Here is a 20,424-nt window from a genome sequence, read left to right on the forward strand (position 1 = left end):
ATCAGACATCTATTTATGACACCCCATCTGTCATTTTTGTAATACTTCCTAACATCTCTTTGAGGAAGCTGCCTCCTGCTCACTGTCTGTACAGCACCTACTGTACTGGGGTCTTGGGCCCATAAGTGGGGCTTCTAGGTTAAATAAATAAATAAATAATGTATGGGGACACATGAAATAAAGGCACACTTTAAAAAAAAATAAACCTATGATGTACCTAAAAAAGCCAAGGATTCATCATCTCCATAACAGTTGTACTGAAAATTTTCTCATTAGATTTATGACTTCTGTTATTCTCTTGAGAGAATGTAAATAATTACTAAGTCGTTCGATGCATTACATGTGATTTCCTAAAAAGAAATCACAACATGCATTACATGTGATTTCCTAAAAAGAAATCACAACATATAAGAGAATTTAGTTTAGGCCTGTTCAAGAGCAGCACATATTAATGATGACGCAAAACACACAGTATCTTTATTAACAGGTTTGGCTTGGAGCTTGCACACAATGAATACCTGAGAAGGAGCTGCGTTGCCCAGAAATGAAGCCTTGCCATGCCAGACCCCAATCTCGTTTAACTGTGGCAGCACCCAACGCCAAGGCTCAAACCCTGGATTCCACATCTTTAGTTAACTGGTGAATTTTACCTAGAGTGTATTTTACCTGGAGCACTTTCCAGCATTCAAGGGCTGGCTAAGAATCCCATATAGACATAGTGATTACATCTAAGCACAGAGTTAACTTCAGGATCTCCTTGCAGCAATCCTCTGCAGAAAAGGTGGTGGCTAATAACAACAGTTCAGAGAGCTAAGAAAAAACACAAGATAAACCGGGGACTCTACCCAAGAAATAAATGGCATCATTTCCATTTCTACCTGAAAAACAAGTACAGTATCAGTAGTATTTGCTAAATAGTTTAAATTGTTTAAACAAAAAAGACTTAAGGGTCTTAAAAACACATTAGCTTCCATATCAGAACTATTACCTTTTATTTTGCTCTTTTAAGCAGATATAATATCCCAGAGCACTTAGACAACCCAGTTAGGCAGACCAATATATCTCTTTGTTTTATGGATTGCCTCTTTTTGACTATTTAATATCACTCTCTCTCATCTACTTTACCCCCACCCCCCAATTTAACCTAGGACAGGAGGTGTTCTCATCTTTACAACACAAAACACAAATTTGGGGCTCTGGAAAAGGCATTAATGTTCTGGTAACCTAAGCTGCCAGCTACATACAAAAAGGAAGAATGAAGAGGTGACTTGCTGCAGAACTTCATAAGCTTGCATGAAACCTTGTTACCACTTGTCTGAAACTTATTACCACAGTTACCACTGCTGCAGATAACTATGGCTGAGGGATGAGAGGTCAAAAAACAGAATGTTAGAAGTTTTTTAAAACTCTAGTTCAAAGAACCAACTACCTGAAATATTTTTGCACTTAGTGTCCTGACAAATGCTTTCCAAAAGCTGACCAAAACATGACAAGAAAAAAAATTAAGACATATTTGTATCCTAATTTCCAAGAAGAACAAACTGAAGTTATCACAAAATTTGCCTCTTAAAAGGGGTGTGTGAAAGCAAACATTATCTTACTAAAATTACTGAGGTTTTGCCTATTATTTCAAGACAATTTTTCAACAACTAAAGTTACCCTATATACAAAGCTCAATTTATATCAGGGTTGATTCGTTGGTTCTTTGGGTTTGGTGGTTTGGGGGTTTTTTTTTCCCCTTTCTCCTTTTTTGTCCACATTACATTCCTTCTCCTTGCATATTTACAGGTATACAGCCAGCCCCTCAGCTATGCTATTATTTAGACTGGCAAGCAGAAGACAACCTACCATCCTGTGTTGTCTATCTGCACCACAGACGTGGTGATGTGCGTTCTCCACTACTGCTATTGTGATCAGAATTGTTTCTCTTTGTATCTGGTGGATCCTTTCCCTTTTTAAGTTTCTGCTTTTGTTTAATACATGAGCAGCACTTATGCTGATCTGTCTTACAAAGTGCTCCACTTTGTCTTGGCATGGGATAGTCATCACTTCCATGCTTCCCACATACTCTCAATTTTCCTCTTTATTTTTTAACTTTTTTTTATTAGACATTGTGCCTACAGTTGTTTTGTTGGTGGGGTTTTTTAGTGCTGTATCTTTCATTTGCACTGCTACCTTTAGATTCCTGCATGACAAGGATGAGTAAGACAGAAAGCAAGGAGAAAATCCTTTTGTATTGGAGAAAAATAAGTTAGAAATAAAACAGTATTACATGAATAAAAACTAAATTCAAACACAGATAGGACAGCAAAACAAAGGAAAAATTAAAAAAAATACTAAAATAAAACAGTAAAAAATCTTAATAAGAAAGGCTCAAAAAGAACGGACCTACTGCATTGTACACCATATAGATCAAGTAAACTTAGTTGTTCCTATCTGCAAATAATTTAGTGGGGACACAGGGTATTCTACCTCCTTGCATCCACTTCTAGTAATATCTGAAAGTGGAGACACATAATGCTGTATGACAAACAGTGCCAGACTGCAATAACCTCCAGCTTTCATTGGTATAAAATCTAGTAGTCCTTTGAACATGCAGAAGTTCTTATAACATTGAAAGTTTTTATGGAATGACCTTTTCTACCACCATGTTCAGTGTCTGAATGAGAAGTGATACATGCTGAGCTCTATGAAACAGCATTTCTGTTGAGAATCTTACCCCTTTCACAGTTGCACCCATCTGCACAAAGCTTATGGAGAAAACAGACATCAGCAAAAGGATAGCAACAGACTAAGAAAAAGGCTACACACTGAGGGAAGACAGGCTTCACGTACAGCACCAGGGTACACTGCCTGTTGCAAAAAGGATGATACAGCTGTTGAAGTGGGAGAAGAAAAAAGAGAGAGATGTAGAATGAGCCATAAACTAGAAAGCAGAATGACAAAATTCTGAGGATGCAATTTAAAAAAAAAATTTTTTTTTTAACCACATGGGCAGCATTGGGCTCCTCACAATACCCATGATGTGTATCCAGCCATGTACACCCCCAGCTCACAGCCAAATGTTAAGGCTTCCTTTCCAGAACTTTGGTGTGCAATAGCTTGACAAAGAAAATATTTCCAAACACAGTTTGAGAAAAATATATTTTGAGTAGATTAAAAGAAAAAAAGGTAAAATTCAAAGGAGTTTCTGCCCAAGGAAAAAAAAATCAGCATAGAAACTTTCACCTTAAACATCTAAAATGGGATAAAGCTACAAATAATTGAAAAATTATCCTGTGGGAAAATGTTCACCTACTTTCAGCATCCAACAAAAGAAAAGGTAGTTCAATTTTTAATTGCCAGACTGAAGCATCAGTGTATGCAGATAGACTGGATAACTTTGTGGATGAACAGGGAGGCAGCTGTTGAGTGCAAGGCATTTCTTAGATCAAGGCTATTTTTGAGTAAAGATGCCTGAGGTACACTTAAACTCTTGCTTTAGGTGTCTGACTCTATTTTTGGATCAGCTCACCTCCTCGTCTTGTCATCTTCAGAACAACATTGAAAAGTGGGAGGCAAATAAGGTCTGAGGCTATGCAACAAAGTCACAGGAGAAGAAATAGCAAAATATTGCTCATAAAGCAAACATAACCCATGGAAAGCTCTGAATGCAGCTGTGAGCACAACTTCAATTCTGGCAGTTACTAATATTTGAGTACTTCATTCTACATTAAGTGAAGTCTCAGCTATTCACACGTGAGAAGGATATCAATATCAAAATCATATCATAAGTCGGTTGCAGACAAACTATGGAGCAAAAAAATCTTGATTTATCTTCCGATGTAAGCACATGGTTTTAGAGAACTAACTCCGCTTCTTCGCTATTACAGGCAGAAAGGAGAGGCCTTTGCAAGTGTTGTCAGAACCAGACATGCAAGTAATGAAGTTATGTTTATTGAGATTTTGATGTAATACAAAGGGGATGAGAAACTTCAAAGACAACGCTGGTGCCGTAATGCTTTGCAGCCACTTGATGGCAGTGTGAACAGGCCACTTCTACTTACATAATGTGATGGTGAGCACCGGACCGTTTCAATCCTCGCCTAGACATGTAAAGCGCTGGTTTGACATGGAGAGCTGCTAACACTTGTAGCATTCTGAGCCTAACGTTGGGCTCTATTGATGTGGAGTAAACGTCTGTCAGAAAACGTGGAAGAAGCATGAAGATGGCTAACTTGATTTATATTTAATTAACACTTACAAAACATGCTGCCATCCTTCAGTGCTAAAAAAGTACTAAAAATACCAGAAACACTAAGCTAAAGAAGAGTCACAACTTATCTTTGGTAGGCACTACTCTAGTTATACATGCTCATTTAATTTTATATTATAATCACAACCAAGTAGGAATGCAAGCCACTAGAGGGGGTGAGACACTTTTCTGGTGGCACATGAGTGCTAGACTCAAACGCAGGAGTGGAGGTTGCTTTCTCCATCACTTGTTGCTGTGCCCTCAGCCTGGGTCTGCCCCAGCTTTTCACTCCCCCCGCCCTTCCCTTTCTGCCTCCACTTCTCTCCCTGCTGCAAAAACCTGACTTAAAGAGACAACAGTTTCTGCATTCCTACATGTGCTTTGGAATGCTTTTTTTACAATCAGCCCATTTTCAGGGTTGTGTGACAGTAACCACAGGTGAAATCGATAACGTATCAGTATGCAGCTCTGGTTAATGCAACAGTACCAACCAACTACAAGACCACAAATTTGAGTATTAATTCAGTAGTCCCAACACCAGACTAACAGGGATATGATAACCATGCCATTAGGCATGGCAACAGATACTCCCAGCAGCAGCAGTTGCTGCCAATCAGGCAGAGACCTCTGTCCTCCATGAAAAGCAAAATGCAGGACTGACTCAAAAAATTAAAATATTGAGAGAAAAGTAAATGCAAAATAATTCAATTAAAAAAAGAAAACCAACACAGTTCTGCTGCTATAACTCTGCCATTGTAGAAGATGCATCCAGATACACTATATTCTGGTTATTATTCCTCATACCCACTTTCATAGTCATATTCACATAAAATCACACTGCCTGATTAACTTAATGTCAGAATTACAGCAACTATCCCAGAAATGCAGGTTCTGTTTAAAACAGTATCTCATGGATATTTTTAACAGTTAGATATTTCCAGCTTCAACATTACATTCTACTACAAACATCAAACATCTAACACCTAAATTAATCTTTTTATATGAGCAAAAATAGATCTTAGTATCTGACTTCACATATCTATTCTCATAAAATCCACAAAACTGACAGCAGAAGCAAAACAGAAGGCCATGCAAATGAGAATAAATCAAATTAGAATCAATCCAGATTATTCTTCTCTAGTTCAGTTTTCACTAAAAGAAAAAGCCCAAGTACCTGATGAAACAATAATTGAAGTATTTTTTTCTAATGTTCAGGACATACTAGCTTAGTATTACCTCAGTGAGGAAGATGATCACCGAGATGACAACCGAGTATTTAGTCAGTGGAAGAATTCATTTTATTGATTAACATACATTAAATCCTCCTTATACATAGAACACAGAGGCTTATAAAATAAGCTTCTCACCATGCTTTTCCAGTATTCTACTCTGAGAACAGAACCTTATTTTTAGAGAATATGTGAAAAGCTGTAAGAGGTTGAGGGGAAAAAAAAAGGAAAAAACCCACCTCTTTATTCTTCCAAATGTAAACATCAATGCAGCAACTTCAAACCTCATAAGACTGACAGCTGAGAACATGAAATGCTCAAGCTCATTCCTACAAGCTCTTCAGGTGGCTTACACCTTTTCCCATCTCACTGGAATGGCCTCAGTTTTCTGTGTACGGTGATTTCCCAAAACCCACTTCAGAAACATAAAATGCTTTCATTTGTACATGAACTGCTTGGGCTGGCAGCAACTGTTGAGTTTATCACTCAGGGGTCAGATTTTGTCAGATGTTCATGAGATCACACAAAACCAGAGATCATCTCTCCACTTATAAGGAAAACTACAGTATCTGCATTGCATGTTTTTCCAAAACTTCAATTAGATGCAGTATTTTGTTGCTCTAATTTGTTAGTGAAAAGCTTCTTGCCAATCTGCTGGTTTAACACTTCTGCAGGCAGACTTCAGCTTTTTAAATCATCTACATCCCTACTGCTCTGTCAAATTCTGACAACTTCCTGAAGTTCAGAATTATTTGATATTCTTTATGAGACTAGAGATCGGAGTTTATCCTTGCAACAGCTGTATTATTGAGGGCACATTTCAGCTGCTGTGCATGTCCAGTAGGGTAGCAACAATCTTTGCCATCACTAAGAACCAAAATTTCTGGACATAGAGGATTAAAAGCTCATGACTTTACACCTTGAGTTGAAGGAGAAACCCTGAAACCCTAGGCTAGAGCAAGTTACAAACCTTTGTGATTCAAACACAGAAGCAAGTATGTAGCCCCCACTAACGACACCAAACATGTTTTCCACTGTGTGTGACAGAAAAGGAAAATTCAGATTGTGTTTATGGTAACATCTTGGCAAGCTTCCTTCTTCCAAAGCCTTCTCTCCTTAGTAGGAAGTAGTACCATATTCACAGCTATTCTGCTCTGTAGGACAAGTCTGCAGGGGTTGCTCCAGCTCAAACCACAACACATGGCCCTGCTGTCCTACAAGATATCCCACTGACAACTCACCACATGGCAGCTAGGACATCCTCAGCTCTTGGATCTCCACAAGTCTGTGACCACTTGACACTCACCTCCCCACACTTGGGACTCCACAACACAGCCCTACATACTGGGCCCTGTCCACTACAGCTCCAGGGCATTTCCACTCACCTCCCAGTTTAAAATCATGCCACAGCACTGGAGAGCTATTATCATGCCAGAGAGCTATTATCATTGAATTTGCCTTGTAACCATGACACCAGCATGGCAAAATTCTAGTCTGTTTTTATACAGCAATAGCCTTTAAAAAAAAAGAAAAAAACAAAAAAACCCCCAACACAAAACAAAACAAAAACCAAACAACACCCCCCCCCCCCCAGATTTGTTTTTATTCGTTCTACCACATAGATAGCAAATTGCCAGCAAATTAATACTAAGGTCAAATTCATGTCAAGTTCATTTCAAAGACCGTAGCCTTGATACCTGCCAGTATAAGTATTTCTGTTTCATTAAAAACATACGTGGATAAGTGTTCTAAGTAAAAGGGTTCCCCACAGACTGAATTGACAGTTAAGGTGCTTACTCACAGCTTTCACAAAGCAGTGTTAAATGAAGTGTTCTTCCTGGTGCCCCTGCCTGTATCACTATGCTGTTTACAGGAAATATTTTTCCAAACAGTTTCCTTACCCTGTTAAGAGTTACCTGAAGTACACTGCATAACTTCCTTGCTGAAATCCCTGACCACCATTCATGATTATGAACAATGTAGCTCAATTATCTCTGACAGCTCCAACAACATTCCAACCGAAAAAGCATCATAATATTGATTGTTTTAACCCTAGTTTAGTGTTTGCCAGCTAGGCAAGAGATGCGAAATCATTATCATTAGTTGGTTAAACTACTTCAGCTTTCATAATCCTAGTCAGTGCTGCTCTGGAACATGTAATCTCGTTGACTAACTTTCACTAGTGACCCGGTATGTTTTTCATGCTTTGTTGCAAGGGGGTTTTGGGGGTTTGGTTTTTTTTGTTGTTGTTTTGTTGTTTGGGTTTTTTTAATTAAAAACACACCACTTCCCAACATCAACAATTCAGGGAGCTATGGAATCTTTTGTAAGAACAGTAACAGGTTTTGCTAAAATTAACAATCAGCAAAGCAGACTAGGTAGGTTAGATGATGAACAAAACTTTTTTTTTTTTTCTTTTAATGTTCTGGTAATGCAGTGACATCAAGATGCCAACAAGCAATGAAGACCTGCCGTGGCTGTCAAAAACAGTTCTGGGCATACATGACAGGTAGTTTTAAAACCCTAAGAAAAGTGCAGTTCTTGGTTTTTCAGGCTAGAGTATACAAAAAAAAAAAAAAAAAAAAAAAAAGGTTCAAATGCCTTCTACTTCTCCAGACATGGGAAGTACCGACTGTCACAGCAGACTGGAGGCACTGCCCAGGGCTCTGGGGAGCAGGCACCCCTCCTGCCAAAGCAGACAGCTGACTGCAAGAAAGACTGTCACACCAGGTAGGAAGTCCACAGCTTTTAGAGGCTGAAGATTTTTAGGGCAAAACAATTGGCATGAAAATGAATAGGGAATGACTCTTCACAGTGTTCATTAAAAGCAAAATAATGTGGACGAACGTGAAATTAGTGGAAGTCACATGGCAGTTCTTCACACAATGTGCAGGATGTTGTGAAACCTAGAAGTTTGTCTTGCTTCAAGAAATGCCTGAATAAATTCATAAGTAGAAAACCTCTGGGGTAGTATTTAATATAAAGATACCATGTCCAGCCCTGAGATACAAATCATGGGAAACTGGTCAAGTACACGAGAGAAACACCATTCTGTGCTTGCCTCATCCCAGGCATTTGCTTTCAGGAGCTGACAGAGAAAGGTCATTAGATTAGACAAACCTTTCATCTGAGGTGGCCAATCTTTTCTTATGTTCCTATGAAAGAAGAGGACAAGAGTTTTATTCATTTGTGGCCACAGAATTAAGGAGTCATTTTCCCAGATATAGGGGAAATGCATCCCTCTACATTCCTAGATGGCATTACAGCTACACTGCTGCTTACATACTCCAACTGCTGGCATGCAGACAATTTCTCAGGCTAGCAATTGCAAAGATAGCACAAAAGAGGACTGAGTTCCTTCTAATGTACAATCAAGAGTTCACCAATTATAGACCAGTTACACTTTTGCAAATCAATCAAGGACAGCAGGATGGCACAATTTTCATGAAGATGAGAAATAGTATATGTAAGGCTGGGACTATTAAAGAAACAGCTGAAACTGATTTTTGTGTTTTCTAACCTACAGATCTGACCAGATTACAACTGCTGCATGGAAAGAAAACATTCAACAAGGCTTCAAAAGCTCAGGCTCAGCTCAACAAGAGGGAAAATAACTTCCTTACTATAAAGTAAGAATACTGAAAATGGAAAGTCTGATAGTACATATGGAACCACCTAATGCCATTTTTAGAATTATGTTTCACAAGAGAGACCACTGTAAAGCAATTTGCCCAAGGGCATACCGTGAGTCAGTGCTAGAATGACAATACTTTTAATTAGTTTCTTATGAAGCCTGTAATAACATGTTGAAAGTCATAGGCTGACTTAACTTTCAGCAAAATGCTTTGCTAAGCAGTTTTCAATACCTTGTCATGTAACCTATAGCTACAGAGAGGCTCAGCGTCACTGTTCCAGTGGGAAATACTTTTGATGGCAGGAACTGCTGTATGAACATTTCATTCTGCTTCAGGAAAGATAAGCAATTCACAGGAGATGCAAAATGCCTATTTTCTAGAAGTATATAAAGCCTTGAAGTTATTATGAAGAACAGCTATGGAGAACTGAACAGACTGACAGAAGTTCAGAAAACACTTCACTAGGGACAAAGTCTTCCCATCCAGCCCAGAGGGCACATCTCCAGTAATTGTCAGAAATGAGGCTTCACCAGCTGCCAACAAGAAAGGTTTCCTTTTACGTGCTTCCATAACAAGGCTCCAGTGCAGGTTTCACTTGAAGCAAACAAGATTTTTTTAATGAGCCATTTGATCAAAATAATTTATTTGGTTTAAGGGAGTTTTGCCAAGAAAAGGACAGCTGAAGGTAAAAAACTTTATTCCTTATGTAACATAATAACATGGTTTTCTCCAGAAAAAAAAAAAAAGCTTTTCTAGTCAATTCCTTATTTAGACAGTACCTAAGAGTTATACAGTAACACAAATACACATCATAGCCCTCAGACTATTTTGTGGCAGGCTTTCTTTCTGCTGACAGATGAACCAAACAAAATTCTAATCCTCCTGAGCCTTTGTATTGTTGTTGTTCTGGTATTCAAAGCGTTTAAGTGAAAATTCTATTAATATAGTATTAATAAAAAAGACAAAAGTAATATTAACATCACAATTTCTAGTTACTGAAGTGTCTGAAAATTACCATCAGAACTGCAGAACTCTGGCTTCTAGGCTTTCTGTTGAAAACTTCATGCCATTCTGCTTCTCATTGAAGAATGTACTATGGCTGCACAAAGGCATCCATGATCACAGCATTTTGTTGCATTATCAGTCTTCCTGTGACGTCTGCTCATGTGTTTGACCAGTAGAGAACTGGACTCCTTTCTCCAGGCCTGCTGCAACCCCTTGTGAATACCAAAAAAAAGAGGAAAACAGAGCACAAGCTCCAGGGCTATTTTTATGCTTCAGAATTTGCAGGAAAACCCAGAAGTCTCTTAGCAAGACCCACAGTACTGCTGAATGCTTCATAATTAGTGTCTTTAAGGGATCACTTATCCTCATAACTCCATTGGAGTTTTGTCAAACAGGGACAAAATTAATAAAAATCGTTACAAGTATAATTTTTGATAACATGACTGAACGAAGCATGAAGGAAAGCAGCAATATGTGTTCTCAAATGCTGCATTAGATACAAATACTTGATGCCCTCACATCCAAAGAAAAGGGCTCTGATTTCCTAGGAAATCAGTCAGACTGCTTCCACAAATTGCCAAACAGAGCAGTAAAAAACCTTAACTGAGGCTGTAAAGCACTGCCTGTTGCCATCAGCCTGTTGAAGGCTCAGGGCTCTGCGTGTCTCTGAAAACATCTTAAATCCTTACGCAGTTGCACAGCCTGCCTTACAATAACCACTACAATGCTACCTTGGTGACTCTCTAATCCACTTGAAATAGTTCATCCAAGAGACATGAAGATTATCTACTAGATGGATTTAACATAACCTGCACATAACTGGGTACATAAAAACAGCAGCTCCCATACTGTGATTAGATTCAACACAGTTCTTGTAGAGCTAAATAGAGATTAGGCCCAACACGGGAAGAAATGCATACAGGGTTCTGGTACCAACCAGATTGTTTTGACCACAAGCCTCTAAAATATTATGAAAGCTTTATTCCGTCTCATGACTCTTTGTATGACTCAGTTTCCAGGACTGACTACCATTTCTAAATTGGATCAACTTTTTCAAGCTCAGAGGCAACTTCAGACTCCAGGCAGCTGACAAAATATATCCTAGAAAAAAAAAATTAAACTTAACTCAAGGGAGACTCTGACCTTTGTTGTGTTAGGGGGAGGTTCATCATAACAACCTCTCCAGTTTTCTGACTTTTCAAGGAGTTAAACGGTCATCTTTTTTATGTCTAGTGAATAGAGAGTTCTCAGAGAGGTGTTTGATCTACAGCACAGTCTATCACAGAAACTCTATTCAGCCTATTGAAGCCTGTTTGCATCCAGTGGAAGGGTACAGAAGCCAGAACAGATCCTTAACCAATTTCTTTACAGTGCTCTGACCTGGATGAATTTAAGCTTCATAAAATAGACTTGGGGGGGTCTGCATTTACTGAAATGCTCCCCTGGTAGAAATGGATGGAGTTCTGATGTTTAGAAACCCATGAAGTCAGAGATTCTTCCATTTAGTTTATTGAGCTTTTAGTCAAATACTACAAACATTAGCAAATGACAGTCCAGGTTTAAAGACAAGAGCTCTTATTCAGGTCTCTCTGTATTAATTAAGAGGATACAAGCACAGGAAATATGGGAAGAGCCAACAGGTTCAGATTCCTGCTGGCAATTGCAGGAAGAATCCAGATACCTTCCTCACTCTTACCATCATACAAGACAAGAACAAAATCCCAGACCCCACAAAAAAACCCAAACATGAAAATCTTCACTGAACTGTTCTATAGAGAAACCCTTCCTGATGCCAAATATGATAATGTGTTTATTTAGAATCATAAAATGGTTTGGGTAGGAAGGGACCTTAAAGATCATCAAGTTCCAACCCCCCTGCCATGGGCAGGGACACCTTCCACTAGAGCAGGTTGCTCAAAGCCCCATCCAACCTGGCCTTGAACACTTCCAGGGATGGGGCATCCACAACCTCTCTGAGCAACCTGTTCCAGTGCCTTCACCACCCTCACAGTAAAGAAATTTTTCCTAATTACTAATCTAAATCTACCCCCTTTCAGTCTAAAGCCATTATCCCTTGTCCTATCACTACATGCCCTTGGAAAAAGTCCCTCCCCGGCTTTCCTGCTATAAGATCTTCCTGGAGCCTTCTCTTCTCCAGACTGAACAACCCCAACTCTCTCAGCCTGTCTTCATATGAGAGGTGCTCCTGCCCCTGATCATCTTCGTGGCCCTCCTCTGGACTCATTCCAGCAGGTCCTTCTTATGTCAGTGGCTCCAGAGCTGAACGCAGTACTCCAGGTGGTGTCTCACAGGAGCAGAGTAGAGGGGTAGAATCACCTCCATCAACCTGCTAGCCACACTCCTCAATGCAGCCCAGAATGCAACTGGCTTTCTGGACTGCGAGCACACACTGCTGGCTCACATTCAGTTTTCATCCACTAATACCCCCAAGTCCTTCTCCTCAGGGCTGCTCTCAATCCACTCATTACCCAGCCTGTATTTGTGCTTGGGCTTGCCTCAATCCACATGCAGAACCTTCTGCTTGGCCTTGTTTAACTTCATGAGATTCACACAAGCCCCTCTGGATGGCATCCCTTCCCTCCAGTGTGTCAACCGCACCACACAGCTTAGTATCATTGGCAAACTTGCTGACAGTGCACTCGATCCCACTGTCTACGTTGCCAAAGATGTTAAACAGCACTGGTCCCAATACCAACCCCTGAGGAACACCACTTGTCACTAGTCTCCACTTGGACATCAAGCTGTTGACTGCAACTCTGAGTGCAGCCATCCAGCCAATTCCTTATCCACTAAGTGATCCATCCATCAGATCCATGTCTCTCCAATTTAGAGACAAGGATGTTGTGTGGGACAGTATCAAATGCCTTGCACAAGTCCAGGTAGATGATGTCCTTTGCTCTTCCCTTATCCACCAATGCTGTAACACCATCGTAGAAGGCCACCAAATTTGTCAGGCATGATTTTCTCTTAGTGAAGCCATGTTGGCTGTCACCAATTACCTCCTCATTTTCCATGTGCCCTAGCATAGTTTCCAGAAGTATCTGCTCCATGATCTTGCTGGGCACAGAGGTGAGACTGGCTGGCCTGTAGTTCCCCAGGTGTTCCTTTTTTTCCCTTTTTAAAAATGGGGGTTATGTTTCCCCTCTTCCAGTCAGGGCAGACTTCCCCAGATTGCCACAACTTCTCAAATATAATGGATAGTGGCTTAGCCACTTCATCCGCCAGTTCCCTCAGGACCCATGGATCCATCTCATCAGGTCCCATGGACTTGTGCACCTTCAGGTTCCTTAGATGGTCTCAAACCTGATCTTCTCCTACAGTGGACAGTTTATTTTCCCAGTCCCTGCCTTTGCCTTCTGTGACTTGGGTGGTGCAGCTGGAGCACTAGGTGGTGAAGACCGTGGCAAAAAAAGTCATTGAGTACCTCAGTCTTCTCCATGTCCCAGGTAACCAGGTCTCCCATTTCCTTCTGGGCAGGGCCAATGTTTTCCCTAGTCTTCCTTTTAACACCAACATAGCTATAGAAGCTTTTCTTGTTGCCCTTAACATCCCTAGCCAGATTTAATTATATCAGGGCTTTGGCTTTCCTAACCTCATCCCTGGCTGCTCAGACAGTTTCTCTGTATTCTCCCCAGGCTACCTGTCCTTGCTGCCACTCTCTGTATGCTTCTTTTTTGTGTTTGGGTTTGTCCAGGAACTCCTTGTTCATCCACACAGGCCTCCTGGCATTTTTGCCTGACTTTCTCTGTTAGGATGCCTCACTCCTGAGCTCGGAGGAGATGATCCTTCAATATTAACCAGCTTTCCGGGCTCCTCTTCCCTGCAGGGCTGTATCCCATGGTAGTCCCAGAAGAGTCCAAAGTCTGCTCTCCTGAAGCCCAGGGTAGCAAGCTTGCTGTGCACCCTCCTCACTGCCCTAAGGATCTTGAACTCCACTGTGCAATGGCAGAGTTACTTTGTTTCATGATAGCACCTAGAGGCCTCAAACAGGTATCAAGGATTTAGTGTAGTATGTACCATAAACACATAGCAACAAAGTAGCCCCTGAGCCTAGGAAAATACACATTTATATTTGGAAAAAATACATAGTTCACTAAAATATCACTGCAAGACACATCTTAGACATGTTTCCATACCTCAGAGATAAAGATGCCCAATTCAAATATTAACTGCCAGTCTCAAAACAGAGGTATTTATACAGATATGCTTTTGTTAAGTTTCAAGCACATTTATAGAGTTCTGTAATTAAAAAGAAATCTAGACTTTTAGCTTAACTCGAAAGCACGACTGAACATATGCAAGGCAAAATCCATTCAAGCATTTGTCAATGCAGTCATTTGGTGCTGTTGGTTGCAAATCAGTGGTGTGAAGCTGCCTTGATAAAACAGATATTCTAGTGACAAATTGTTTTAAACTCCCCGAGCCACAGAGTTCAGTTACTCTGATTTATTTTAATTTAGATTTGTGTAGCAAGTACTTTTTGAGAACTGTGCCTAATAGACCATTAGAGTTTCCCAGATAGTTGTAGTGCTTCAGCACCTTCATCCTTCAAATGTCTTTGTTATTTTCTGCCTTCTTTCAGTGAATTTGTCTCTTGCATTGGGATGCAAGTGACATACAGGCCACATGACACCTTTGAGGATTATGCCAATTTTAAATAATAGTTTTTGGAGTCTCACTGTCATGCAGATTTTCAGAGAACCAAGCTAGATTTTAGCAGGAGGTCATCACATACTGCAATATATGAAACAAGAAAATCTTTACCTAATTTGTTTCTTGTGTTCCTTTCTAGTGGACCCATCAAAATAATTTTCAGGTGACTTTTGTAAATTCCACACACTCAGAGCTGGGGTCATCATTTTCACAACAGTCAGAGATACTTGCCTGTTCTGGATCACTCCCTTCCCTCATAGTTTTTTTTTTACAGTTGATTACTTCCCTAAGATAAAGAAACCACCCTAACTAACTTTGAAATTGCTACCTGCCAGTGTGACTCTAAGCCCATCATGTAAAAACTCACAGAAAACAAATCAGCAGGTATAGCAAAATCCCTGCAAATCATTCATCACTATGGGAGACCCAGTATAGAACATATTTAAACCTTAAGTAATATGGACCAAGACAAGCACATTAAATTGGGCAGTTTAGAATCACAGGGCTGCTTTTAGGAATGTAAGAAATAGAAATGTTGGAACATGAAAGAACCATATCTTCAGGCCCTCACAAACCAAACATACACCAGCTGGATCCTGGAATCTGGATGTATATAGTTCTTAATAAAACTATCCTCAGAGCACAGACAACAAAATGCAGTTCTTCCTTTCCCCTCCCAGGAGAGGTCTCACTGCATTCAAACTACTGCTTTTCAGTAAGTCAAGCAGGATTCAATTCAAACTGGCTGTCCTAGTCAATTCACTTCTTTCAGGCTAGGAGGACATCAGAGCCAGAGAGAACCAGGACACCAGTTTAAGTGACTGTGGAGCTGCTGCTGGTGTTTGTCAAGTCTCTCTGATGACAGACTAGATTTGTTTTGGCACCACATCTCAGAAGACTCTAAAAGCCATACAATAATCTAAACTACAGACAAACTCTTGTTAGGCTGAGTTTCTCACTAGTCCTGGAACAAGTATGACTCACCAGCAAACAGCACAAATACTTAAATGAATCTTCAGGACAGTAGTGGGAATGCATGCAGGGTACACAGTTCTTTTCAAGGGTTTGGGGTTTTAATCTTCCTATTCTATGTCTATACAGGTGAACTGGTGTCTTCATTTGCAAAATACATGTAAAAGTATATCACCAGCCTATTTTCCCAAAAAGTTACCAATTATACAACATAATACAGTAGTGATGGCTGCTATACAAAACCAATAAGGTATTCTACTATTGTTTGTATCAAACTGGAAATGTCTGAAATCAGTCTGTTCAACTGAGTCGCTGATGTTGGGGAGACAAAACACATTATGAGACAGAACATTTTTCTCTCATGGTAGTGGCTGTCAAGTCTAGTTCTGCACCTAAACAATGAATTGGCTGAAACATCCCTTACACCAAAAGGAGAAAAGAAATTTGGCAGTGGGAAACAATCATTACATGTGGAAAATTCACTTAGACTCATCATTAGTGCTGTGTTATTATCACCATGGTCAGAGACGTAAAAGAAAAACCTGAAAATTTGCCATGAAAAACAAAACGAGAAAAACTTTGAAATCTAATACTCCATTTCACATATTGCAAAATATAAACTTGGTTACAGCTTGGGAGTACTAAAAAATCTTCAAATCTTAAATATTTTATTTGCTCTTAACTTCCTGAAAATAACTAAGAGTACATAAAAATGATGCTAGCCTCTACTTAATTCTAATTGAAAACATAATTCTTTGTTTCCTATTGACTCAAGACAGTAGTGCCCCCAAGTGACATTTCATTATACAATATAGTCTTGTAGCTTTGTAAAAAAACCCAACAGATTTTAATTGCTTCACACAATATTAAGAGGATAGACACTGGCAAACAAGAGTCAGACTTAAATGATACTGACATTTCTTTGAGAGGGCTTGGGGGGCAGGAAGAGGAATAATTTACATTTTCATTTTCTAAGCATTCTGAAGCTGCTAGTTGTTGGAAATTGTAACATCAACATAAAGTTGAATTTACATCTTTTGCCAGCTACTCATGAGGCTTTTCTGCACAAAGCACCTCAATACCCAGGTAGATCTTTTCTTATTTTGAGAAGGATTTCCCAGTTTTCACTTGCCCTCTTTCCTCACAACGACTTTTTCTGATATTACAATAAAAAAACCTGTTTGCTAATTCTGCAAGACATTCCCCTGGAAGCGTGTGCTCTCTTGCTTCCCAGAGGTATATGATGCTTTCTAGGTTACCAGTGAGTGAAGAAACTTAAAAGCACAGATTTGGAAGTAACAGCACACAGATTGCCAGGCCTCATTAAATATAAGATCTATTACAGGGCATGGTAATGGTTATGTTCTCATTTATTTTCCCATAAATTCTACATGTCAGAACCCATTAATATAGTCTTGAAGAGTTCTAATATACAGGCTTATAATTATAACAGTGATATAAATAACTAGGAAAAATAAAGATGGCAATTAAAGTACAGGCAACTTGCTGATTTTAGTATTTAGCAGTCACTGAACGGAAGCAAATGCCACAGCCTAAGTACTGGCATCAAATATTTACATTAATATGGTCATGTAATACACAATTCACATGTACACAGTTGTTTTGCTATTTGAATGTATGATAATCAAATGTCACATCCATGATAAAGGCTGCATTTTAAACCAAATTCCCATTACTCAGACACATAGAGTACTAATAAAAAGTGCAGAAAAAAGCATATTCAGAGAAGGTCTCATTTTGTTTAATTTGCATTTGGCTACCCATTGTAGCATATACTGCCAGATTTGTATTGTATGCTAATAAATCAATATTCAACATCCAAGATTTTCAAGAATCAGAAGTAATTCAGAAGCAAACTAAAGGTTACTCAAGTTTAGATAACTTAAATTAAGTACTGGGTCACTCCAGATGTCCAAAAAAGCAGCATCTGAAAATTGAGTTATTTTTAAAGTTGTTTAATTCAAACTAAATCACTATGCAGAATCAGTTACACAGACACCTTGCAGAAACAGAAATCTAAAGCTAATTATTTTTATGGAAAAAAGTTTTTAAAAGCTTTATACAGAAGAGAGAAGTTGTCTTTAATGTGGTGCTAGAATAGGTGATACTGCCAGAGATAGGACTGACTTTCTTCCTTGTTACTCAACACATGTTCAGAAGAAAATATCTAACCAAAAGATGATGCCAAATATACATACACACTGCAACGAGTATTGTTCTTGTAATTAATTTTTCAATAAAGTTACTAATAGTGTTGGTGTGAAGAGTAACTGCAGTTAGTTAGCATTTATAGAAGTTTTTTTAAAAGCTCACTCTACAGTACTATGTAGAACTGGGGAACTGAGTCATCTGTATCATTAGTCTGTCAAACCATAAGCTTTCTTACCATTAGCCTAATTTATCCTCCACTCCTTTTATTTGTTGAATGTACTTTAAAGAATATTATAATCCAAACATGTCTCGTCTTTCAACTTGGATCCAAATGGCTAGGTCTTAATGAGACTCTGAAGCCTGAAGCTTAACAAGAAGTTAACAAGTAGCTCAAGAGCACATCAGATCAGAATATAATGTTGAAACAGATTTAGAAAAAGCACCAAAAGCAAACACTGGTACACAGCAAGCAAGCTGGCTCTTCAAGTGTAAGTAGGTGCTGCTAAGCAAAGTTGTGCTATGCTAAATAATCTAATAAAAAGAAATATTTGCTCATAATTGTTTCTATTGAAAGACATATCTGATAACCAACACAAAGTATAAAAATAATCAGTACTCCTTTTTACTCTCAACTTTAATGTACCCACTTATTAAGATGTCACTTGGCAAAGATTTTCCTACCTGGACTGCAAAAGGTTCCTTCACACACTGAAACTTCAAAAAGTAATTCAATTTTGAATTAATCCCACTGCACAGAAAACCAGAGTATGGTTCTGTTAACAGACATAATTCATATAAAGATTCATATTCTTATTCCCACAAAGCAATTGTTTCAAACTATGAAATGGTTATGCACAATGATCTAAATGTATTGCTGTAAATATATAAAAAGTAAAGTTAATAATGTAATAGCAACTTCTAGTAGTACTCAAATACAATTACTATGGTTTCTATGGAAGAGGAGTTTGATTTATGCAATATTTCACAGCCTTTATAAGCCACTGTTAGTTTAGCTTTATGATGCATTTCATTCACATCAAGCTATCTTGATTCTAAAAATTATCTCCATCTATTTAGATGAATCAATGCAACACAATTTTCCCCTTCCAATTGGCATTACTTAACACCCCTTTTGGTCACAGCACAGACATGTCAACATGTATGTAATACACCAACAGTGGCTCTGCATGAAACATTAACTGCCTTTGAATCAACATAAAGAGCTTTCAGGGGCAAATTCTGCCTCTAACTACACTTCCACAAAAATGAGATTTAATACTATTTTAATACACAGAAGTGTATTTCCCTGTTACATGCTTGAAGGAGACTCCGTTTCTCTCTCCCGGGCAGAGAGATTTACTGTTCTGTTACTCCCCAGCTTGCTGCCCTCTACCATTCTCTTCCCCAGTCATCTTTTGGCTTCACACACATTTTCCCTCCACACTCAGCTGTATGCATCTGCCTTCAACAGCACCAATTCCTATTTTCCCCTGTTTTCTTTAATTCAAGTCCCCTCCTTGCAGCTCCCTCTATTCTTCTGCCTTTGAGCTCACTTTACTCTCCACATTTCACTTCATATACACACCTAGTGCCCTCTTCCTGCCTTCTTTGTCCTTTGATGGGTATTTGCAAGTCTCCCATATTTTACGGTAGCATAAAGTTGTATATGCATAATCTCCTCTAAAATAAAATTTCCTTTGCCTATGCTACAGTTATTTAACTCATGAAGAACACTAAGAGAAGGTGGTGATTTTTAAAGTCAGCAAGCTTAAGAGTGTCTCTGATAGTTTTCCTCCCTGAACTTGTTCTTACAGGTAAGTTTTAAAAAATAAATAAGTCTTCCTATTAAGATCTACATGAGAAAAGTCTACATAAGATTTAGAGACCATGAAGTTGAAGTTCCAGCCACAAGATCTCCCACATTTACAGAACAGATACATGTTTTATGTTGAGAACAACAAAAATGTACATTTTATGTTAAGCACTTATAGAAAACCATAATTAACACAAGTGCTGTGCCATTTACTTATTTGGATTAAATATCTTTAAAAGATTCTACTGAGTTACAAAAGAAATTAAAAAAAATACAAAAGTAAAGGTAATCTTACTTTTTCATCATCATCAGAAAAAGGGGCACCTCCAGGAGTCTTATTTATTGCTTGGGCAACACCAATAATCTCTCCATCACTGTTTCTTATGGGCATGCACAAGAGTGACTTTGTCTTGTATCCAGTCAGTTTGTCAATCTCATCATTAAAGCGGCGATCCTTCAAAAGAAAATAAGGAAGCATTAACATGCACGTCATAGATCTAAGCTTTCTTCAGGCAGCAAAGCACTTCATTTTCTCAATGTCTTTATATAGTATTTTCAGTAGTGTTATGTTGTTGCTTCTCTGTTATTACCCCATTCTTTATTAGCTGCTTTTCCTCAGTTATGATACTACGAAAAATAGTTTTCTCAGAGGATCAGTACAAGGTTTACCATTACAGAACTGTATTCACT

At 38.8% G+C, this 20,424-nt stretch overlaps 1 protein-coding gene across 5 annotated transcripts in view; it reads right to left on the reverse strand.

The window, feature by feature from the left end:
- PDE11A (phosphodiesterase 11A) overlaps window positions 1-20,424 on the reverse strand; it is a 151,850-nt gene that overhangs the window by 107,133 nt on the left and 24,293 nt on the right. For all 5 annotated transcript variants that reach the window (XM_069781540.1, XM_069781538.1, XM_069781537.1 and 2 more), the window contains exon 2: window positions 20,030-20,188. In XM_069781540.1, the coding sequence (XP_069637641.1) occupies window positions 20,030-20,188 (159 nt within the window). The remainder of the gene's footprint in view (window positions 1-20,029; window positions 20,189-20,424) is intronic.

Source organism: Haliaeetus albicilla, chromosome 4 (genome assembly GCF_947461875.1).
Source record: "Haliaeetus albicilla chromosome 4, bHalAlb1.1, whole genome shotgun sequence".
NCBI classification, from domain to species: Eukaryota; Metazoa; Chordata; class Aves; order Accipitriformes; family Accipitridae; genus Haliaeetus; species Haliaeetus albicilla.